The 16,616-nt window shown below is 36.6% G+C and overlaps 2 protein-coding genes across 2 annotated transcripts; both read left to right on the top strand.

The window, feature by feature from the left end:
• Positions 1-3,717: 3,717 nt before the first annotated feature.
• On the top strand, positions 3,718-4,653 carry LOC142851139 (olfactory receptor 9Q1-like). The gene has a single exon (XM_075975046.1). The coding sequence runs from the start codon at positions 3,718-3,720 to the stop codon at positions 4,651-4,653; it is 936 nt and encodes a 311-aa protein (XP_075831161.1).
• An 11,027-nt stretch (positions 4,654-15,680) lies between these two features.
• On the top strand, positions 15,681-16,616 carry LOC142851138 (olfactory receptor 9I1-like). Its single transcript, XM_075975045.1, has one exon. The coding sequence runs from the start codon at positions 15,681-15,683 to the stop codon at positions 16,614-16,616; it is 936 nt and encodes a 311-aa protein (XP_075831160.1).

Raw genomic sequence — 16,616 nt, 5'->3', positions numbered from 1 at the left:
CCACAGGGCAGGGAACCCTGACTGCTCTTTGGACTGGAGAGGGAAGGGGAGGGAAGTGGGGCATGGGGAGTGGCGGGGAGGAGGCAGAAATTTTTAATTAAAAAAAATTAATAAAAAAAATCAAAAAAAAAGAAAAAGAAAAAAAGAAGTAGAAAACAGTCAATGGTTTGGAAATGGCTTTCCTTTCTTTTTCTTTTCTTTTATCTTCTTTTCTTTTTATTCTCAATTTCAGAATTCCACCAAGGTTTCACGAGGATACGGGAAGGGGTCAGTAGCTTGCAGGGTCCGGTGGATGGGGGTGGGTACTGGGGCAGCCTACCTGCAGGTAACTCTCCTGATGGCTAACTAGAAAAGCCAAGGCAGTTGGGGAAGGAGCTTGGGGTTTTGCCGCACTATGGAGGTCCTAGAGAGTGGGATGTTCTGCCAGGTGGCTGGTCACTCACCTCTTGGTCTTCTCTGCATTGTAGCAAGCTGTGTTTCAGAGTTCCACCAAGGTTGCAGAAGGATAAGCAAGTTTACGGGGCGGGATGAGTCTAGTAGCTTGCAGGGTCCAGTGGATGAGGGTGACTATTGGGGCAGCCTACCTGCAGCTGAAATGATAATATTTAGGTAAAATATTTTTCTCTTGGTCTTCACACAATTGTCTTTGAAAAAAGTGAGGAAAGTAGACCTGCAAACTTTTATTAAAGCTGGCAATGACTAGAGGCTATATGTTTGTGACTACATGCACAAGATCAGCCAAAGAAGAAACCAATCTAAACCCCAGTATAGGTGGAAGAGGGGTTTCATGAAGTGCCACCTAGGCTGAGCTACTGTTGGCAACTGATGGCTACAGAAAGGGAGAGAATTTTTTTTGTGCTACAGGCCCTGACAACTACACATGCATCAATAGATGATCTTAAACCTTTGTACACATAGGCAGACCTAAGTAAAAATCCCTGTATTTAAAAATAAAATGAAAGCATATGAAGTTTGGAGGGAGAAGTGATGGAATATAGGAAGAAGATTGGAGGGGATGGAATAAGGGATGGATTTACTCAAAAAATTATATACATATATAACGTTTTCAAATAATAAAAATATAAATAAAATAAAATATAAAAATAAAATATTTAATCAATGAAAAACACAAGACTCTTTTAACTATAAATTTTTTACACACTCTCTCTCTCTGTGTATTTGTATGTATGATTACATATATATTAATTTGAATGAGTATAGATATGAGCCAAATTAACTAGATTGTTATTATAAGAGCAGTAGTTGTTGGAACATAAAGGCCTATAACCCATATTACTCATGATATTATGCCCTTAAAAGTAGTGTGTGCTTGAAGATTTTCTTTTCTTTGTGGAGTATGAGATTTAGGCTTTGGGACCTGCAACTGGGGGGGAACAGCTGTCTGTTTTCCTCTGTGATGGGGAACAGGTGCCTTGTTAAGAATTCACATAGGCAATAGATGCTGCCCCTCAGAGACCATTTTAACCACTGTATGGAGATCTCAGAGTTTTTTTTTTTAACCAAAATTAGCATCTTCTCTTAAAGGTGATTGGAAACGTATAAGAAAAGGCTGTTCTCCAACCTTGGCTGACTGAATCTAATATGTAACTGAACTACACTCAAGACAAAGAATGCATCCTGGTTAGATTTAGTAGATTCTGGAAACAACAAAAAATCTTTGGTATGGTAGATGGTTAGAAGGATTTCAAGAATTATTGGAGGAAGAGTCTATTAAGGCATTATTATGTCCATGCTGATTAATATGGTACTTGCAAGAGTGTGTGTGTGTGTGTGTGTGTGTGTGTGTGTGTGTGTGAATCTTCCTCAGTCTTGTAACTAAAAGTATAGGAAGAAGCAGAAGTCAGCAAATCTTTTGCAGCTTAGGGTAGTATTGCTACTATTATACCCTTAGGATACTTCTTTACCAGGGAGATGAAATGAAATGATCTTGTTTAGACTAAGGAAAAGTAGTGGATAAAGAGAAAAGAGGGTCAGTGGGGTAACCAAACCTGAAGTCAGATCAAACTAACCAAAACCATTTTTTCTTATTTACCATTATCCCCAGCACTTTAGTCCAGCACTGGTCTAGCTACCAGAGATTTATGTGACAATGCTTTCTAACATCTTCCCTGCCCTGATATACTTATATTCAGTCGAATGACAATCAATTCTCTAGCTTCAAAGCCTCTATCACCATTTGAGCTTTTTGACTTATTGGTGGATATTTTTTCTAAGTAACAGGAATTGGAAGGAACCAAGGAATCATGTGAAATCAGTTACACGGTAAGCAGTTTGTAGCATATGTACAACTTGGTACCTAATGGCGATTAGATCATTTCCTAGCTGCGCTGTCTTGGGCTTGTAGCTTAAGTGTGGTCTTGGCTTTCTCACACACAGAAAGAAGAAAATCCATTTATAAAGTAAGTCCTTGTGAAAATTAAATGAATGAATCATATCATTAAGAGTAGTTTACCAAAGTTTTTTTATTATTGTCAATATTGTTCTAATCAAAATGTATATCTTTTTAAAAATGTATATCTTTTTGTGAAAATCAACAATTTATTTCAGTTAAGTAGCACATTTTAAGGTAATAGATAGAGGTATAAAACCTAGAAAGAACTTATGACAATCACTAATATTTTCATCAGTTGTACTGAATTCACATGTTTAGGACATGTTCTGATTTTGCAACTGGAGTTTTAACACAATATTGTTCTCTTTTCAAGGTGTATCACATATTATTTAATAACTTCATTCTATAAAGTGTATTAATCCTTTCTTGAGTGATGAACTCCCTGGGGACATTTACTGTCTGGAGAAGGAATAATGAAAGGAGGTTTCTTGTAAGGCCTATGATTTGATAAACAATTTGAAGATAGTGTAAGCGCTGGGGAGGACCTGAGATCAGGAAAGGTGTTCTTTCTAAGCAGAAGTGATATTCTGCCTAAAGCACAGAGACATATGGGAATGGAGGAGTATCAAGTCTGTGAATGATTCAGTACATCTGGGAAAATTTGGGGAGAGTGAGGTGTCACTATGTGTGTTATGACTGGGAAGTAAATTGTGTACATAAGAAAATAAGTAGGGGAAATAATTTAGATAATCCCAGCACATTAAAGATGCTAACTAATTTTCTGCTCTTTAAAGGGTTCATGACCTAGATTTTTGTCTAATGGGTGAGACATGATCAAAACAAAATCTTGGAAATAACAAGATTTTAATTGATACTAAATTTAAAAATTGGCAATAACTGGTAAAAAGTTACTCTGACTCAGGAGTGAGGGAGAGCAGTTAGCTCTATGGCTTTTGATTTAACCCAGAAAAGAGATGAAGAGGGTTGGAAATAGGAGGAGAAGCTGTGACCATCAAAGAAAGGGGGGAGAATCCTGAGATGGTCAACTGCAGGGTAGGAAAATGACCACAAATCACTGGATAGGCTCTGCTTGATTTACAGGGCTCACATTTGCAGTACAGATGGGATAACCCACTCTCTTGATCTGCAAATGTTCACGTGTGTCTTCTTTTCTGCTTAGTCTCTTAAGGTGACTATCACAGAACTTCCCTGAAGGAAGGAATTAATACTTGTGCTGTATAAAGTTCTCTCTCTAGCACCTGGGTATTTTCGGTATGTTCAAAGGTGTACACTGTACTTACAGGTACATCCTGTGTGCAGCACACTGACTTGCTTCTAATGCTTTCTCAGGTACAGCTGGCTTCATGGCCAAGGTGAACCTTACTTTGGTGACAGAATTTCTCCTCATAGCTTTCACTGAACACCCAGAACGGGGGCTCCCTCTGTTCCACCTGTTCTTATTTATCTATCTCTTCACTTTGCTGGGGAACTCAGGCATGATTATTCTGATCCGCATGGATCGCCAGCTCCACACCCCGATGTACTTTCTTCTAAGCCACCTCTCTTTCATGGACATCTGCTACTCCTCTGTCACTGTTCCTCAGACGATGGCTGTGTTGTTGGAGCACGGGGCAGCCATATCCTACGGACGCTGCGAGGCTCAGTTTTTCCTGTTTACTTTCTTTGGCTCCATCGATTGCTACCTCTTGGCTCTCATGGCCTATGACCGCTATGTGGCTGTATGCCAGCCTCTACTTTATGCCACCATCATGACACAGAAAGCCCTTCTAAATTTCGTGGCTGGGGCTTATGTTGCTGGCCTCCTCAGTGCCTTGGTGCGGACAATCTCAGCATTCTCCCTCTCATTTTGTGGAAACAATGAAATCGACTTCATTTTCTGTGACCTTCCTCCCCTGTTAAAGCTGACCTGTGGAGAGAGCTACACGCAAGAATTAGTAATCATTGTGTTTGCCATTTTTGTTATCCCTGCTTGTATGGTGGTAATTGTGGTTTCCTACCTGTTTATCATAGTGGCCATTCTGAGGATCCCTTCAGCAGGAAGTAGGGCTAAGACCTTCTCAACATGTGCTTCCCACCTGACTGCAGTGTTGATCTTCTTCGGCACCCTCATCTTCATGTACCTCAGAGATAACTCTGGCCAGGCTTCAGAAAAGGACCGGGTAGTGTCTGTATTCTACACAACAGTAATTCCCATGTTGAATCCCCTCATCTACAGCTTGAGAAACAAGGAAGTGAAGGAAGCACTAAAGAAAGTTCTCAATAGAGTCAAGACTTCCTAACCTCTTCTCACCTTGGAAAATGCTGAGAATAATCTGTTTTCTAATGCTAGCACTTGAAGATTTCCTTATTTGTATTATTCCCAATTTTAAAAGTGGATATCATGACCTAGGGTTTATAAAAAGTGAGAATGTTTAGCTTCAAGGAGAGGCAAGAAGAATTGTAAAGTCATCTGGAGAAGAGATTTGAGTGTGGATATCATGGCACCCAGGATATGTACAGTTTGGCAGGTCTCACTGGTTTGTGATGATTGAGCAAGATTGTAGTCTTTGCAAAACTTTCCATGAAAAGAAAATGTTGAAAATATAATTTAATAAACATTATACTCATTAAATTCTGTTAATGTTAATGTTTTGTTATATTTATTTCATTAAATACATATGACAAAACCATTAAAGTAACCATTCATCTATTTTTCCATCAAACTGTGCTGTTTCATTCATATCAACATAAATTGCAGAAAAAACATTAAAATACTGTGATTATGCTATTCAAAACCATGTTTTTATTTGAGATTCAAAATTTATAATATATTTAATTTTTATTTTAATTTTAAATAAATATGGATCTATTTTCATTCTTCTACAGGTTGACATCCAGTTATGCCAACACCATTTGTTGAAGATGCTTTCTTTCTTCTTTTGTATACTTTTAGCTCCTTTGTCAAAAATCAGGTGTTCATAGGTTTGTGGGTTAATATCTGGGCCTTCTATTCGATTCCATTGATTGACGTCTCTATTTTTATGCCAATTCCAAGCTGTTTTCATTACTGTAGCTCTGTAATAGAGTTTGAAGTCAGGGATGGTAATGCCTCCAGAAGTTCCTTTATTGTATAAGGTTTTTTGGCTATCCTGGGTTTTTTTGTTTTTCCATATAAAGTTGATTATTGTTCTCTCAAGGTCTGTGAAGAATTTTGTTGGGATTTTAATGAGGATTGCGTTGAATTTATAGATTGCCTTTGATAGAATTGCCATTTTTACTATGTTGAATCTCCCAATCCAAAAGCATGGGAGGTCTTTCCATTTTCTGGTATCCTCTTCAATTTCTTTCTTCAATGCCTTAAAGTTCTTGTCAAATAGATCTTTCACTTCCTTGATTAGAGTTACCCCAATATACTTTATACTATTTGTGGCTATAAATAGTTTCACTGAATTCCTTCTCTGCTTCTCTATCCTTTGTGTATAGGAGGGCTACTGATTTTTTTGAGTTGATCTTGTAACCTGCCATTTCACTGAAGTTATTTATCAGCTGTAGGAGTTCTTTGGTAGAGGTTTGGGGATCACTAATGTACACTATCACATCATCTGCAAATAATGAAAGTTTGACTTCTTCCTTTCCGATTCGAATCCCTTTGATCTTTTCATGTTGTCTTATTGCTATTGCTAGAACTTCAAGAAATATATTGAAGAGGCGTGGACAGCATTGTCTTGTTCCTGATTATAGTGGAATGGCTTTGAGTTTCTCTCCATTTAATTTGATATTAGCTGTTGGCCTGCTATATATTGCTTTTATTATATTTAGGTATGATAGTTGTATCCCTAACATCTCCAAAACCTTTATCATAAAGGGGTCCTTTTGAGACAGGATATCATGTAGTCCACTCTGGCCTCAAACTCTCTATGAAGGTGAGGATGAAGTTCAATTTCTGATCTTCCTCTACCTTATGATTGCTCTGATTAAAGGTCTCCATAAATTGCTGAACTTAGGCAATTCTCAAGATCAAACTATGGACTTTGGTAGGCAGGCATTCTCCTACCCAATTGAGCCTTGGATGACTTTTTCAAAATATTTATTTACTTTCATTTATTTATGTGTGCATGTGTGTGTGTGTGTGTGTGTGTGTGTGTGTGTGTTGTGTGTGTGTGCCTGTGCCAGAAAAGGTCATCAGGTGACCTCAATCTCTTTCAATCTACTTTCCAGAGTCTTTCCCTGGATCTCTAGCTAGCTTTTTCTGGGAGAGGCTGGAATCTAGAAAACCCCAGTGATTCCCACATCTCTGTCCTTGGAGCTGGAATTTCAGGCATTTATGGAACTCCAGGCTTGTTCTGTGGGTATTAATTGAACCTGGTTTTCATGATTGTGCCACAAGCATTCTCAATCACTGAACCATTTTTTCAGAATTATAATTTATTTTTAATTATTTAATTGTGGTAGCTTAATGATGTAATTAATGAAGTTTACCTTATTCAAAGTTCTTTTCCGATTCTGTAGTTTTTGCCAGGTGCCTTACTAGAATATTTGCTAAGTAAGACCTACAATAAGATGTTTGTTAATTGCTTGCTTTTCGTCCTCAAAATATATCCTGTTATTACTTCTATACACCTAGTCTAGATTCCTTCTGTTCTATTGCATACTTGGAGTCCTTTTGAGGAAATTACACCTCTCTACTGTCCATAATAGTGTTCCTTGTATCTGTACAATAAATATATATCTTTCTTTTGCATGTACTGTCTTGTCTGTGGGTAGGCAGGTTCTAGTCAATCCAAAGGCCCAGTGCCCTGAAAAAGTCAGCCAGTGTCCAATACCATATAACTCTGGATCTTTCCCTCTTCAATCACAGATCCCTTGACTTGACTGAACCTGAGGGATTGTTAAGGGAACAGATCACATTGACCCATTGTTTTTGGTTTAGCTTGCTTCTCACTCCAAAATTTTATTCCCTGAAATAAAAGTAAACAATATGGTGTTTATATAAAATGATGCACAGTATGTAATCTAGAGGAAGATGATGTCTAGTATCTAATAGGATTATTTAAACACAAACTTCCTAAGACAATATATCTCACAACTAACTCCAGTGACAGAATCTCTGAGTGGATGAAGCAGATTTGTGCAAGGTGAAAAGGTGGGAATGCAGTGTCCAAAGATATTTAATTTTAGCTCACACATCTAAATAAAACCCATATATATCTTCAAAGCTTTCTAGAGCACACTTTATTCAGAAATATACATTCTAATTCTCATAAATAATATTAAAATATTATACTCCTTTGAGTATCATTTTGTCATATATTAAAATGCAGGTTAAAATGGGTGATTAGTTCATAGTTTACATATAGATTGTACTATACATGGTTCAGACAATTAAGGAGTCATTAGAAAACTCAAATTAGTTGAATAAAATTTCCCCCAGGTTGAAGTAGACAATATTTTGTTCTTGCAAAAAAAGTCAGTATGCTGAAGAGTTACCTGCTCTCAGAAGCCATTAGAAAGAAAAGAGCAGATGGGTGGAAAGAATGGACTAAGAGAATGAATTTCCAGGCTTAAAGAAACAAGTAATGTTTTCTGGTATCTGATCAAATGTTAAGCAGGTAACTAAGGAATCCATTTAAGAAGAAAGGCAAAATTATGAAGTTGTAGGGACTTAGCATACATTAATTAATATAGAAAATCTTTACTTTTTCTTGTTTTATATTAGTGCACATTGAGGTAAATATCATGAATTCCTTTATGTATTCAATGTGCTTTGGATATATTATTCATATCATGTCTTTTTCCTCTTGTCTCTTTTCCTGGTTCTCTTCCACTTTCCAACTAGCCTCTATGTCATGTCTTTCTTTCAAAAACAGTCAATATTTTCATTGTGATTATGAATTGTTTTGCTTAACATGATGATCACCAGTTCCAACCATTTTTTTCTGAAAATAATACGATGCAATTCTTTTTTGTGTCTGAAAAATTGTCCATTATGTACATATACCACATGTTATTTATATATTAGTACATTGCTGTATACCTTGACATAGTCTATAAGTCAGAAATTGTGAAGAGTGCTGCAATAAATAAGAGGATATTTTTATGTTGTGTAATTGCTTATATTTTAAAAAATATATGCAGAAGTGATATAGGTGGATTATATATAATGACCGTATTTTAGTTTCTATTTTTTTGTTTTTTTGAGACAAGGTTTCTCTGCAGCTTTGGAACCTTTCCTGTAACTAGCTCTTGTCGACCAGGCTGGCCTTTAACTCACAGAGATCCACCTGCCTCTTCCTCCCGAGTGCTGGGATTAAAGGCTTGCATCACCACCAGGCTAGTTTTGGTCTAATTTTTTGTATTATTTTTCATTTTTGTTTTTGGAGTTTCTTTTTTAATTGATTTTTATTGAGCTGTACATTTTTCTCTGCTCCCCTCCCTGCCTCTCACCTTCTTCCTTTAACCCTCCCCCAAAGTCCCCATGCTCCCAATTTACTCAGGAGATCTTGTCTTTTTCTACTTCCTATGTAGGTAAGATCTATGTAAGTCTCTATTAGTGTCCTCATTGTTGTCTAAATTCTCTGGGATTGTGGTTTGTAGGCTGGTTATTCTTTGCTTTATGTTTAAAAAACACCTGTGAGTGAGTACATGTATTAATTGTCTTTCTGTGTCTGGGTTACCTCACTCAAAATAATGTTTTCTAGCTCCATCAATTTTCCTGCAAAATTTAAGATGTCATTATCAGTGTTTTGTTTTTCAAGTCAGGATTTCTCTGTGTACCTCAGGTTGTCCTGGACTCACTCCGTACAGCAGTCTGACCTTGAACTCAGAGAGATCCACCTGCCTCTGCTTCCCTGAGTGCTGGGATTAAAGGCACGTGCCACCACCACCTGGCTTATTTCCTAAAATTTTTAAAATAATTTGAATATACTTTCACACTAATGGGTTTTTTATTTTCTTTATTTTATTTTTGCTGATTTTCTATTTCACTTCCCCATCCAGTTCACAAGTGCCTTTCATCTATTTTTGATCTTTTGTGTTTCCATTTGAACTGTAGGATTGTTTTTCTTGCTCTATGAAAACTTTTCAAGAAATTTCAAGGAGATTTTATTAAATCTGTAAACCACCTTTGGAAATATACATAAGAAATAAATCTTTTTTCTTTAAGACAGTAAGAGTTTATACAACTTACTTCAGTAGTGCAGCTTAACATAACTTATTTAAAAATCTGAGCGCTTGGGAGAAGAAAAAATGAATAAGTAATCTGTGAGATAAGTCTAGAACATACCTTTTATAAATCTAAAATTTTTAGTACTTTTTAATTTATTCTTTTCTCAGACAATTCTGACTGCAGTTTTTCTTGCCCCAACTTTTCTAAGACCCTCCCCACCTTACCCCCAGATTGACTCCTCCCTCTTTCTCTTTAGAAAATATCAAGTCTTTGAGGGATATCAACTGAATGTGGCATAATAAGAAATATTGTTCTTATTATTTCATTTATATTTTACATTTTAACAATATTTCTGACATATAAAACACATTACATAGAAAAATATACGTGGATTTTCTTATTTTTACATGTATGTTTAGGTTGAAAAATAAATTTCTGAATCAAAAATACAATTCCAACAGCTCTACCAGAGGCTAGTCTGGTCCTATGTACCAAATCAGAAGATTTAGGCTTTATTAGAGGCAATGCCTGGCCAGATCTAGGAAGACTTTTGCTTATCCAGAGACCAGACCCAATCGAGGAACCCAAGCAAGCCCCAGAGTAGATGCCCTACTTTTGTGGCTATTGTTAAGGGTATTGTTTCCCTAATTTCTTTCTCAGACCTTTAATTGTTTGTGTATAAGAGAGCTACATATCTTGAGATAGCTCTAACCAAGCAAGCGAAAGACCTGTATGACAAGAGGGTCAAGCCTTTGAAGAAAGAAATTGGAGAAAATATCAAAAGACAGACAGATCTCCCATGCTCATGGATCAGTAGGATTAACATAATAAATAAGGCCATTTTACCAAAATCAACCTGTAGATTCAATACAATCCTCATCAAAATTCCAGCACAATTCTTTACAAACCTTGAAAAAAAATACTCAACCTCATTTAGAAAAACACAAACTCCAAGACAGCTAACAGAGTGCTTTACAATAAAAGAACTGCCAGAGGTGTCTATCCTTGATCTCAAGTTCTACTATAGAGTAGTATTTTTAGTAATTAGTAATACAATGAAATAAAAGCAGACAAGTGGATCAGTGGAATTGAGTCCAAGTCCCAGATATAGATCCATATACCTATGTACACATGATGTTTGATAAAAAGTAAAAATTATACAATGGAAAAAGAAAGCATCTTCAACAAATGGCGCTGGTCTTACTGAATGTCAGCATGTAGAATTCAAATAGATCCATATTTATCCACATGTACAAAACTCAAGTCCAAGTGGATCAAAGACCTCAACACAAATCTGGTTATACTGCATCTGATAGAAGAGAAAGTAGGAAATAGCCTTGAAATTATTGGCACAAGCGACAACTTCCTAAATATAACACCAGAAGCATAGACTCTAAAATTGACAATTAATAAATGGAACCTTTTGAAGGTTTTGTATAGCCAAGGACACTGTTAATAGGACAAAATTGTAGCCTACACAGTAAACATGCTACTCAAAGCAGAAGCAAATGTAGTGTATTTAGACTATCCCATACTCAGTCTCATATTCAATAATCACATTTCCTTATGAAATTCTGAGTAGATAATGAAACTAACTGTTCAGTCCTATGTTGTGACTGTATAGCAAGACTGAGGGTAAATGTGCTATAAAGAGACTGTCATGGAAAGTCCTCAACTACAAGCTACAGTACCAATACTGCCTCTGAATAACAAGTTGAGCAGAACCTGAGTTACATCATTGCCAAAAGTTAATTCCCTGGAGGGGTTGCTAATTAGATATATAACTCAGAATGTTTAGGAGTTTCCACGTAGTCCCAAAGGGTTTTCTTTTATCATCTAATCTGAGTGGAAGGGATGAGATAATGAACATCTTCTAGGATTCAATCTTTCTGTAGGGCTTGACTTTCCACAGAAGCCCCAGAGGCATCTTTGGAGCTGATTTTTGATCAAAGGAAGCCTTTCCATTTTTTTGTTCCCACAGAAACAAATACCAAACAATGATAATACTCATTTGATTAATAAGAAGAAAAAATAAAATATTTATGTTATGATGAGCCATGTGGGTGATTTTAGATGCTTTCTGACAAATGTTTGAACAACAATTATTAGTTTGAATTCAAAATCAGTCAACTAGATGACTTTACTAAGTATTTTTTAAATAACTATTGCTCTGGAAACTCTGGAAAAGATACTGACTCTAAAATAAGGGGTACACAAATTAGGGAAGGTGAACTGGAGAGAAGATTTGGCCATGGACAATGCAGACAGTCATCTCATGGGACTTTGTTTATCATAGGAATATAATAGGTAAGATTGAGTTACTTCTTTGAAACCTTTGGTTGAGACTATAAAAACATAGTTTTGTGCAAAGGAATCTGATTATATTAGACTATAGAGTTCATACACAGATTTCTCTGTAATTATTATATCCTGTATTCATCCACTATGAGGAACCAACCTTTTACATTTGAGCTCTGATATAGAAAGATTATGTAAGGTTGAAGATTATTTCCCTGACTAGCCATGAAAACTTATTTAGCTATTTGAGTCCAAGTCTTCTTAAGGACAAAATAACTGTTTCATGAGATCATAGAATTGTGTAAGATAATATGTTCAGAATGTGCCATGTTGTGATTGGCTTAGGACAGGTGTTAACCAAATGACCACCAGTATTTGGAAAAGAAACAAGACCTAAAGGAGCTCATCTGTAGTCTGGGGAACCAAGGTAGAATCCAAAAAGCTTTTTTATTAGTTGTCGTATGCTTGAAAAAATAACTGAGTATTCAAAACTCTGTTCCTTTATATCTAAAGTAAGGTTGGCTGTTGTTACCTCATAATGTTATTGTCAAGTTGAATTGGGAATGGCACCTTTAAAGTGCTTAGCATGTGCTTGAAGCAAAATAAGGACACAATACTTAGGTAGAATAATTTTGGGACATTAATTCCCAAAATTAGCATAAGTGAAGAATTTAGCATTGTCGAGCTTTATTGTCATCAATGATAATTATCCTTTGGAAGATAAACAACAAAGAGTTTGAGAAAAGGTTGCAACTTAAAGTGTAAGGTAACTGGGGCATTGTTCTTGGCTAAAATATTTCTCTTTCCCTAGGGATCTCTCAGAGCCTCCATCTTATTCTGTGCTGCATGTGGTATAATAAAAGCACATCACAGGTAATAAGTACTGTCAACTCATACATGTTATAGGATTTATTAAAATGTTTATAAGCCTTGTAGCCCACCCATCACATCTGACTTTCATAATATTTCTGTCTTATCTTCTGTAATCATTCCTGAGCCTTGGGAGGAAAGGGTATGTGATATGCAGCTCTGATTTATGGCTGAGCATTCTGAAGTTTCTGATTATTTGTTCATCAGACAGTTGTTGGTCTTTTTGTTCACCACATTTTACTGGAAAAAAGCTTTAGGAACTCTTGGCAATTAATAGATGCTGGAGGAGGGAGAGTCAGGTTTTAGATCATGTTCCAGTAAATGATGCACATTCTAGAGTAGATTTGCAGCACAACGTAGACTTTATGGATTTAAACAAAAAAGATAATACAAAACTGGATGGGTAGGGGAAAGCGTGCGGCTCTAGGAGTTGGGATAGAAGAATGAATATTATCAAAAAACATTTTGCAAACTCTCAAAAAACTAATAAAATGTGTTCATTAGCCAATTTTCCATTTTAAAGCAGTTTTCAGTTTAAGGAGGCTATTGCCTCTCTCTACTCTGGCCACAATCTAAAATACTAGTTCCCCAAAACTCTTCTTAAATAACATCACACAAAATATGAATATACCAGGTGGGTTGTCAAAATATTCCTTCTGTAAACTATGGCTAAATTGTCCTTAGATGAAATAATCAAACCTAGGCAGCTTTAGAAAATTGGTTCTAAGTTGTTGAAACACTCATTCATATTTGCCTCTTGGTTAAGCAATTTACTTAAAGACCCACCACGAAAAACATGGGGCAAGAAGGTCTATGTCAACCCAGAATCATGAAAGGAAAAAAAATCAACACAAGTATTGCAAAAGTTCAAAGCAAACCTTAATAATTATTTGCCTAAAGATCTTTAAGAAGTATATGTGTGTGGTTAAGTTTTGGAATGGGGTATGCAGACAATTTTGTTTCTGAGAACAGAAATACAATGTGGTTGAAAGAGTACATAATTTGGCATTAGAAAGTCCTAGGTTCAAATATAGTATGATGAACAAGTTCCATAGTCACTCTGAACTTCACTGTGTTTGTTCATCATGTATGTATTCTTGTCAGAAGCAGGAGAGGTAATATGATGTGGGTTTGGAAAGAGAAAGAGAGACAGAGAGAGACACACAGAAAAACAGAGAAAGTGACAGAAAGAGGCGGAATGACAGACACAGTCTTAGTGTAACTCTATTTTTAGCTGCACCCAATTTGCTGACATTTAGTCTCTGCTCGGGTACTTTGAACACTAAACCTATCCCAAGGATTCCACAAATCAGTCATTAGACAGTTAATGTAATTAAAAAGTTTATCAGTTAGATGATAAAAAACATGTTAATAATTAGCCAATTTTTTTATTGTTTCAATGTAGGAAGCTTGCAATTAACCACAGGGGAACTTCTCCATACTGTGGATATGAACACGTGGGAAAATATAGTAAAACAAAATTATAGTACTTCTGATGCGGGATTTTCCTCTGTATGCTGTGATTACCATTAACGAATAAAGAAACTGCTTTGTCCTGTTGATAGGCCAGAACTTAGGTAGGGAAAACTAGGCTCAATGCTGGGAAAGAAAAGGGCAGAGTCAGAGATGCCATGGAGCCACAGGAGATAGACAGAAACTTTGCTGGTAGGCCATGATCTCATGTTGATGCACATATTAATGGAGATGGGTTAAATTAAGATGTAAGAGTTAGCCAATAAAAAGCTAGAGCTAATGGGCCAATCAGTACTTTAGATAATATGGTTTCTATGTGATTATTTCAGGTCTAAGCTAGCCGGCGACCAGAACCAACAAGCAGCCTCCCTGCAACATATTTTCTTATTATAAATTGTAGCAAATGAATATATATTTAAACACACACACACATATGAGTGGCATAAAAATAGAAAGGGCACTTATGTGGCAAGAGGATGTAACCTGGATGGGAGAGAGAAGGGAGGAAGAAATGGTTACTGAGAAAGAAAATCAAAGAGTATTTCTTTTCTCTGGTATGAGGAGGCTGTATTATTCAGAGAGAGTATTATTTCATGAAAGGAAAGGTTCAGAAGAAAAACGACTGGGGTAAGTGGTGGGTAAGAGCAAAGAACAGTTACATGTATGTATAAAATATCACAACAATGATAAAAGAATTAATGATGGAAATGAATGCAATCACAAAGGAATAGAGAAACAATAAAATTAGATTATGTGACCCAAGACACAGAACTAAGGCATAAGAAGATTGTGGGTTTGGATTATTTAATTTTAGATGTTGTATATTAAAAATTCTTGAAGAACAGTATATTAAATGTGGTGCGTAAGAATTGAAGTAGAAAAAAATTGTTCTAGTTTTATCTGAATAGGCAATATCTTGGAAAATGATATAATAATAAGAATAATATATGGATGTATGTATTAAGGGATTATTGAGCACAAAAACAGACTAATCAACTTTCTATTTCTTTATCACTTTCATGAAAAGATGGGTTACATTGATTTGAGGATAATGACAAAAGCTAAGGTCAGTGTGTGGAGGGGGGAGAGAGAGGGGGGGGGTTCAGCTTCAAGAAGAGAATTGTACAGGTTGTACTGCCTGAGGATATGGTGGCTCATATGAACAACAAATAAAAACATGTTGGTATCCAGCAAAGAAGACTCCTTCCTGTAATGGGGTTGGAACGGAGGTACAAAGGGTCATTTTGGTCTTCCCCAAACCTGAGGATCATCTCTCTTGTCCTCAGAGAAACCTACAAATGTAAAGCAGAATTCATTTGAAGCAGAAAGAGCAACTGAAGAGTCACCTCATATGCTTTGGAAATGTCTAAGGAAAATCACTGAAATTCAACAATTCCTGAAAAACACTTGTATAAATAGCCTCAGAAATACAAATTAACACATACTGTAGAGAAAAAGATTGATCATCAGTCCTGGATTCATTACATTTCACTCTTATATTCTGATGATTCCACATTGAATATGACCAATAGTAATTATACCACAGTAACTGAATTCATTCTTGTAGGTTTTACTGACTACCCAGAGTGGGAAATTCCTCTCTTCCTAATGTTTCTGTGTTTCTATTTTGTAACCATCCTCGGGAATTTGGGTATGGTCATTCTTATTCTGGTGGACATCCAACTTCACACCCCAATGTATTTCTTCCTGTGCCATCTCTCTGTAATGGATGCCTGCTACACCTCGGTTATCACCCCTCAAATTCTGGCCACATTGGCCACAGGCAAAACCGTAATTACCTATCACCACTGTGCTGCTCAGTTCTTCTTCTTCACCTTCTGTGCAAGCACAGAGTGTTTCCTCTTGGCAGTGATGGCCTATGATCGCTATGTTGCCATTAGCAATCCTCTGCTCTACACTGTGGCCATGAGTCCGAGAAAATGCTGGAGTTTGGTAGTGGGAGCCTATGTGTGTGGATTGTCTGGTTCCATTCAGAGGACCACATGTACCTTCTCCCTCTCATTCTGTAAAGACAATAGGATAAATTTCTTCTTTTGTGACCTCCCACCTCTACTGAAGCTATCCTGCAGTGATACAACAAATGCTGAGATTATCATTGTGTTATTTGGGAACTTTGTCATCTTGGTGAATGCCTTGATCATACTCATTTCCTACCTGCTCATCATCAAGACTGTCATCAGGATGAAGTCTTCAGGTGGCAGAGGTAAAACATTCTCCACATGTGTCTCACACCTCACTGCTGTGGTTCTTTTCTTTGGGACCCTCACCTTCATGTATATAAGAAGTGGCTTAGGAAAATCCCTAGAGGAAGACAAAGTCGTATCAGTCTTCTACACCGTGGTCATCCCCATGCTTAACCCACTGATCTACAGTCTGAGAAATAAAGATGTTAAGATTGCCTTCAGAAGGGTCACTAATAGACGACAGATGTCCTAG

This window comes from Microtus pennsylvanicus, chromosome 5 (assembly GCF_037038515.1).
Source record: "Microtus pennsylvanicus isolate mMicPen1 chromosome 5, mMicPen1.hap1, whole genome shotgun sequence".
Taxonomy (NCBI): domain Eukaryota; kingdom Metazoa; phylum Chordata; class Mammalia; order Rodentia; family Cricetidae; genus Microtus; species Microtus pennsylvanicus.
Note: the sequence above shows the minus strand (reverse complement) of the source record. Positions and strands in the feature narration are given on the sequence as shown.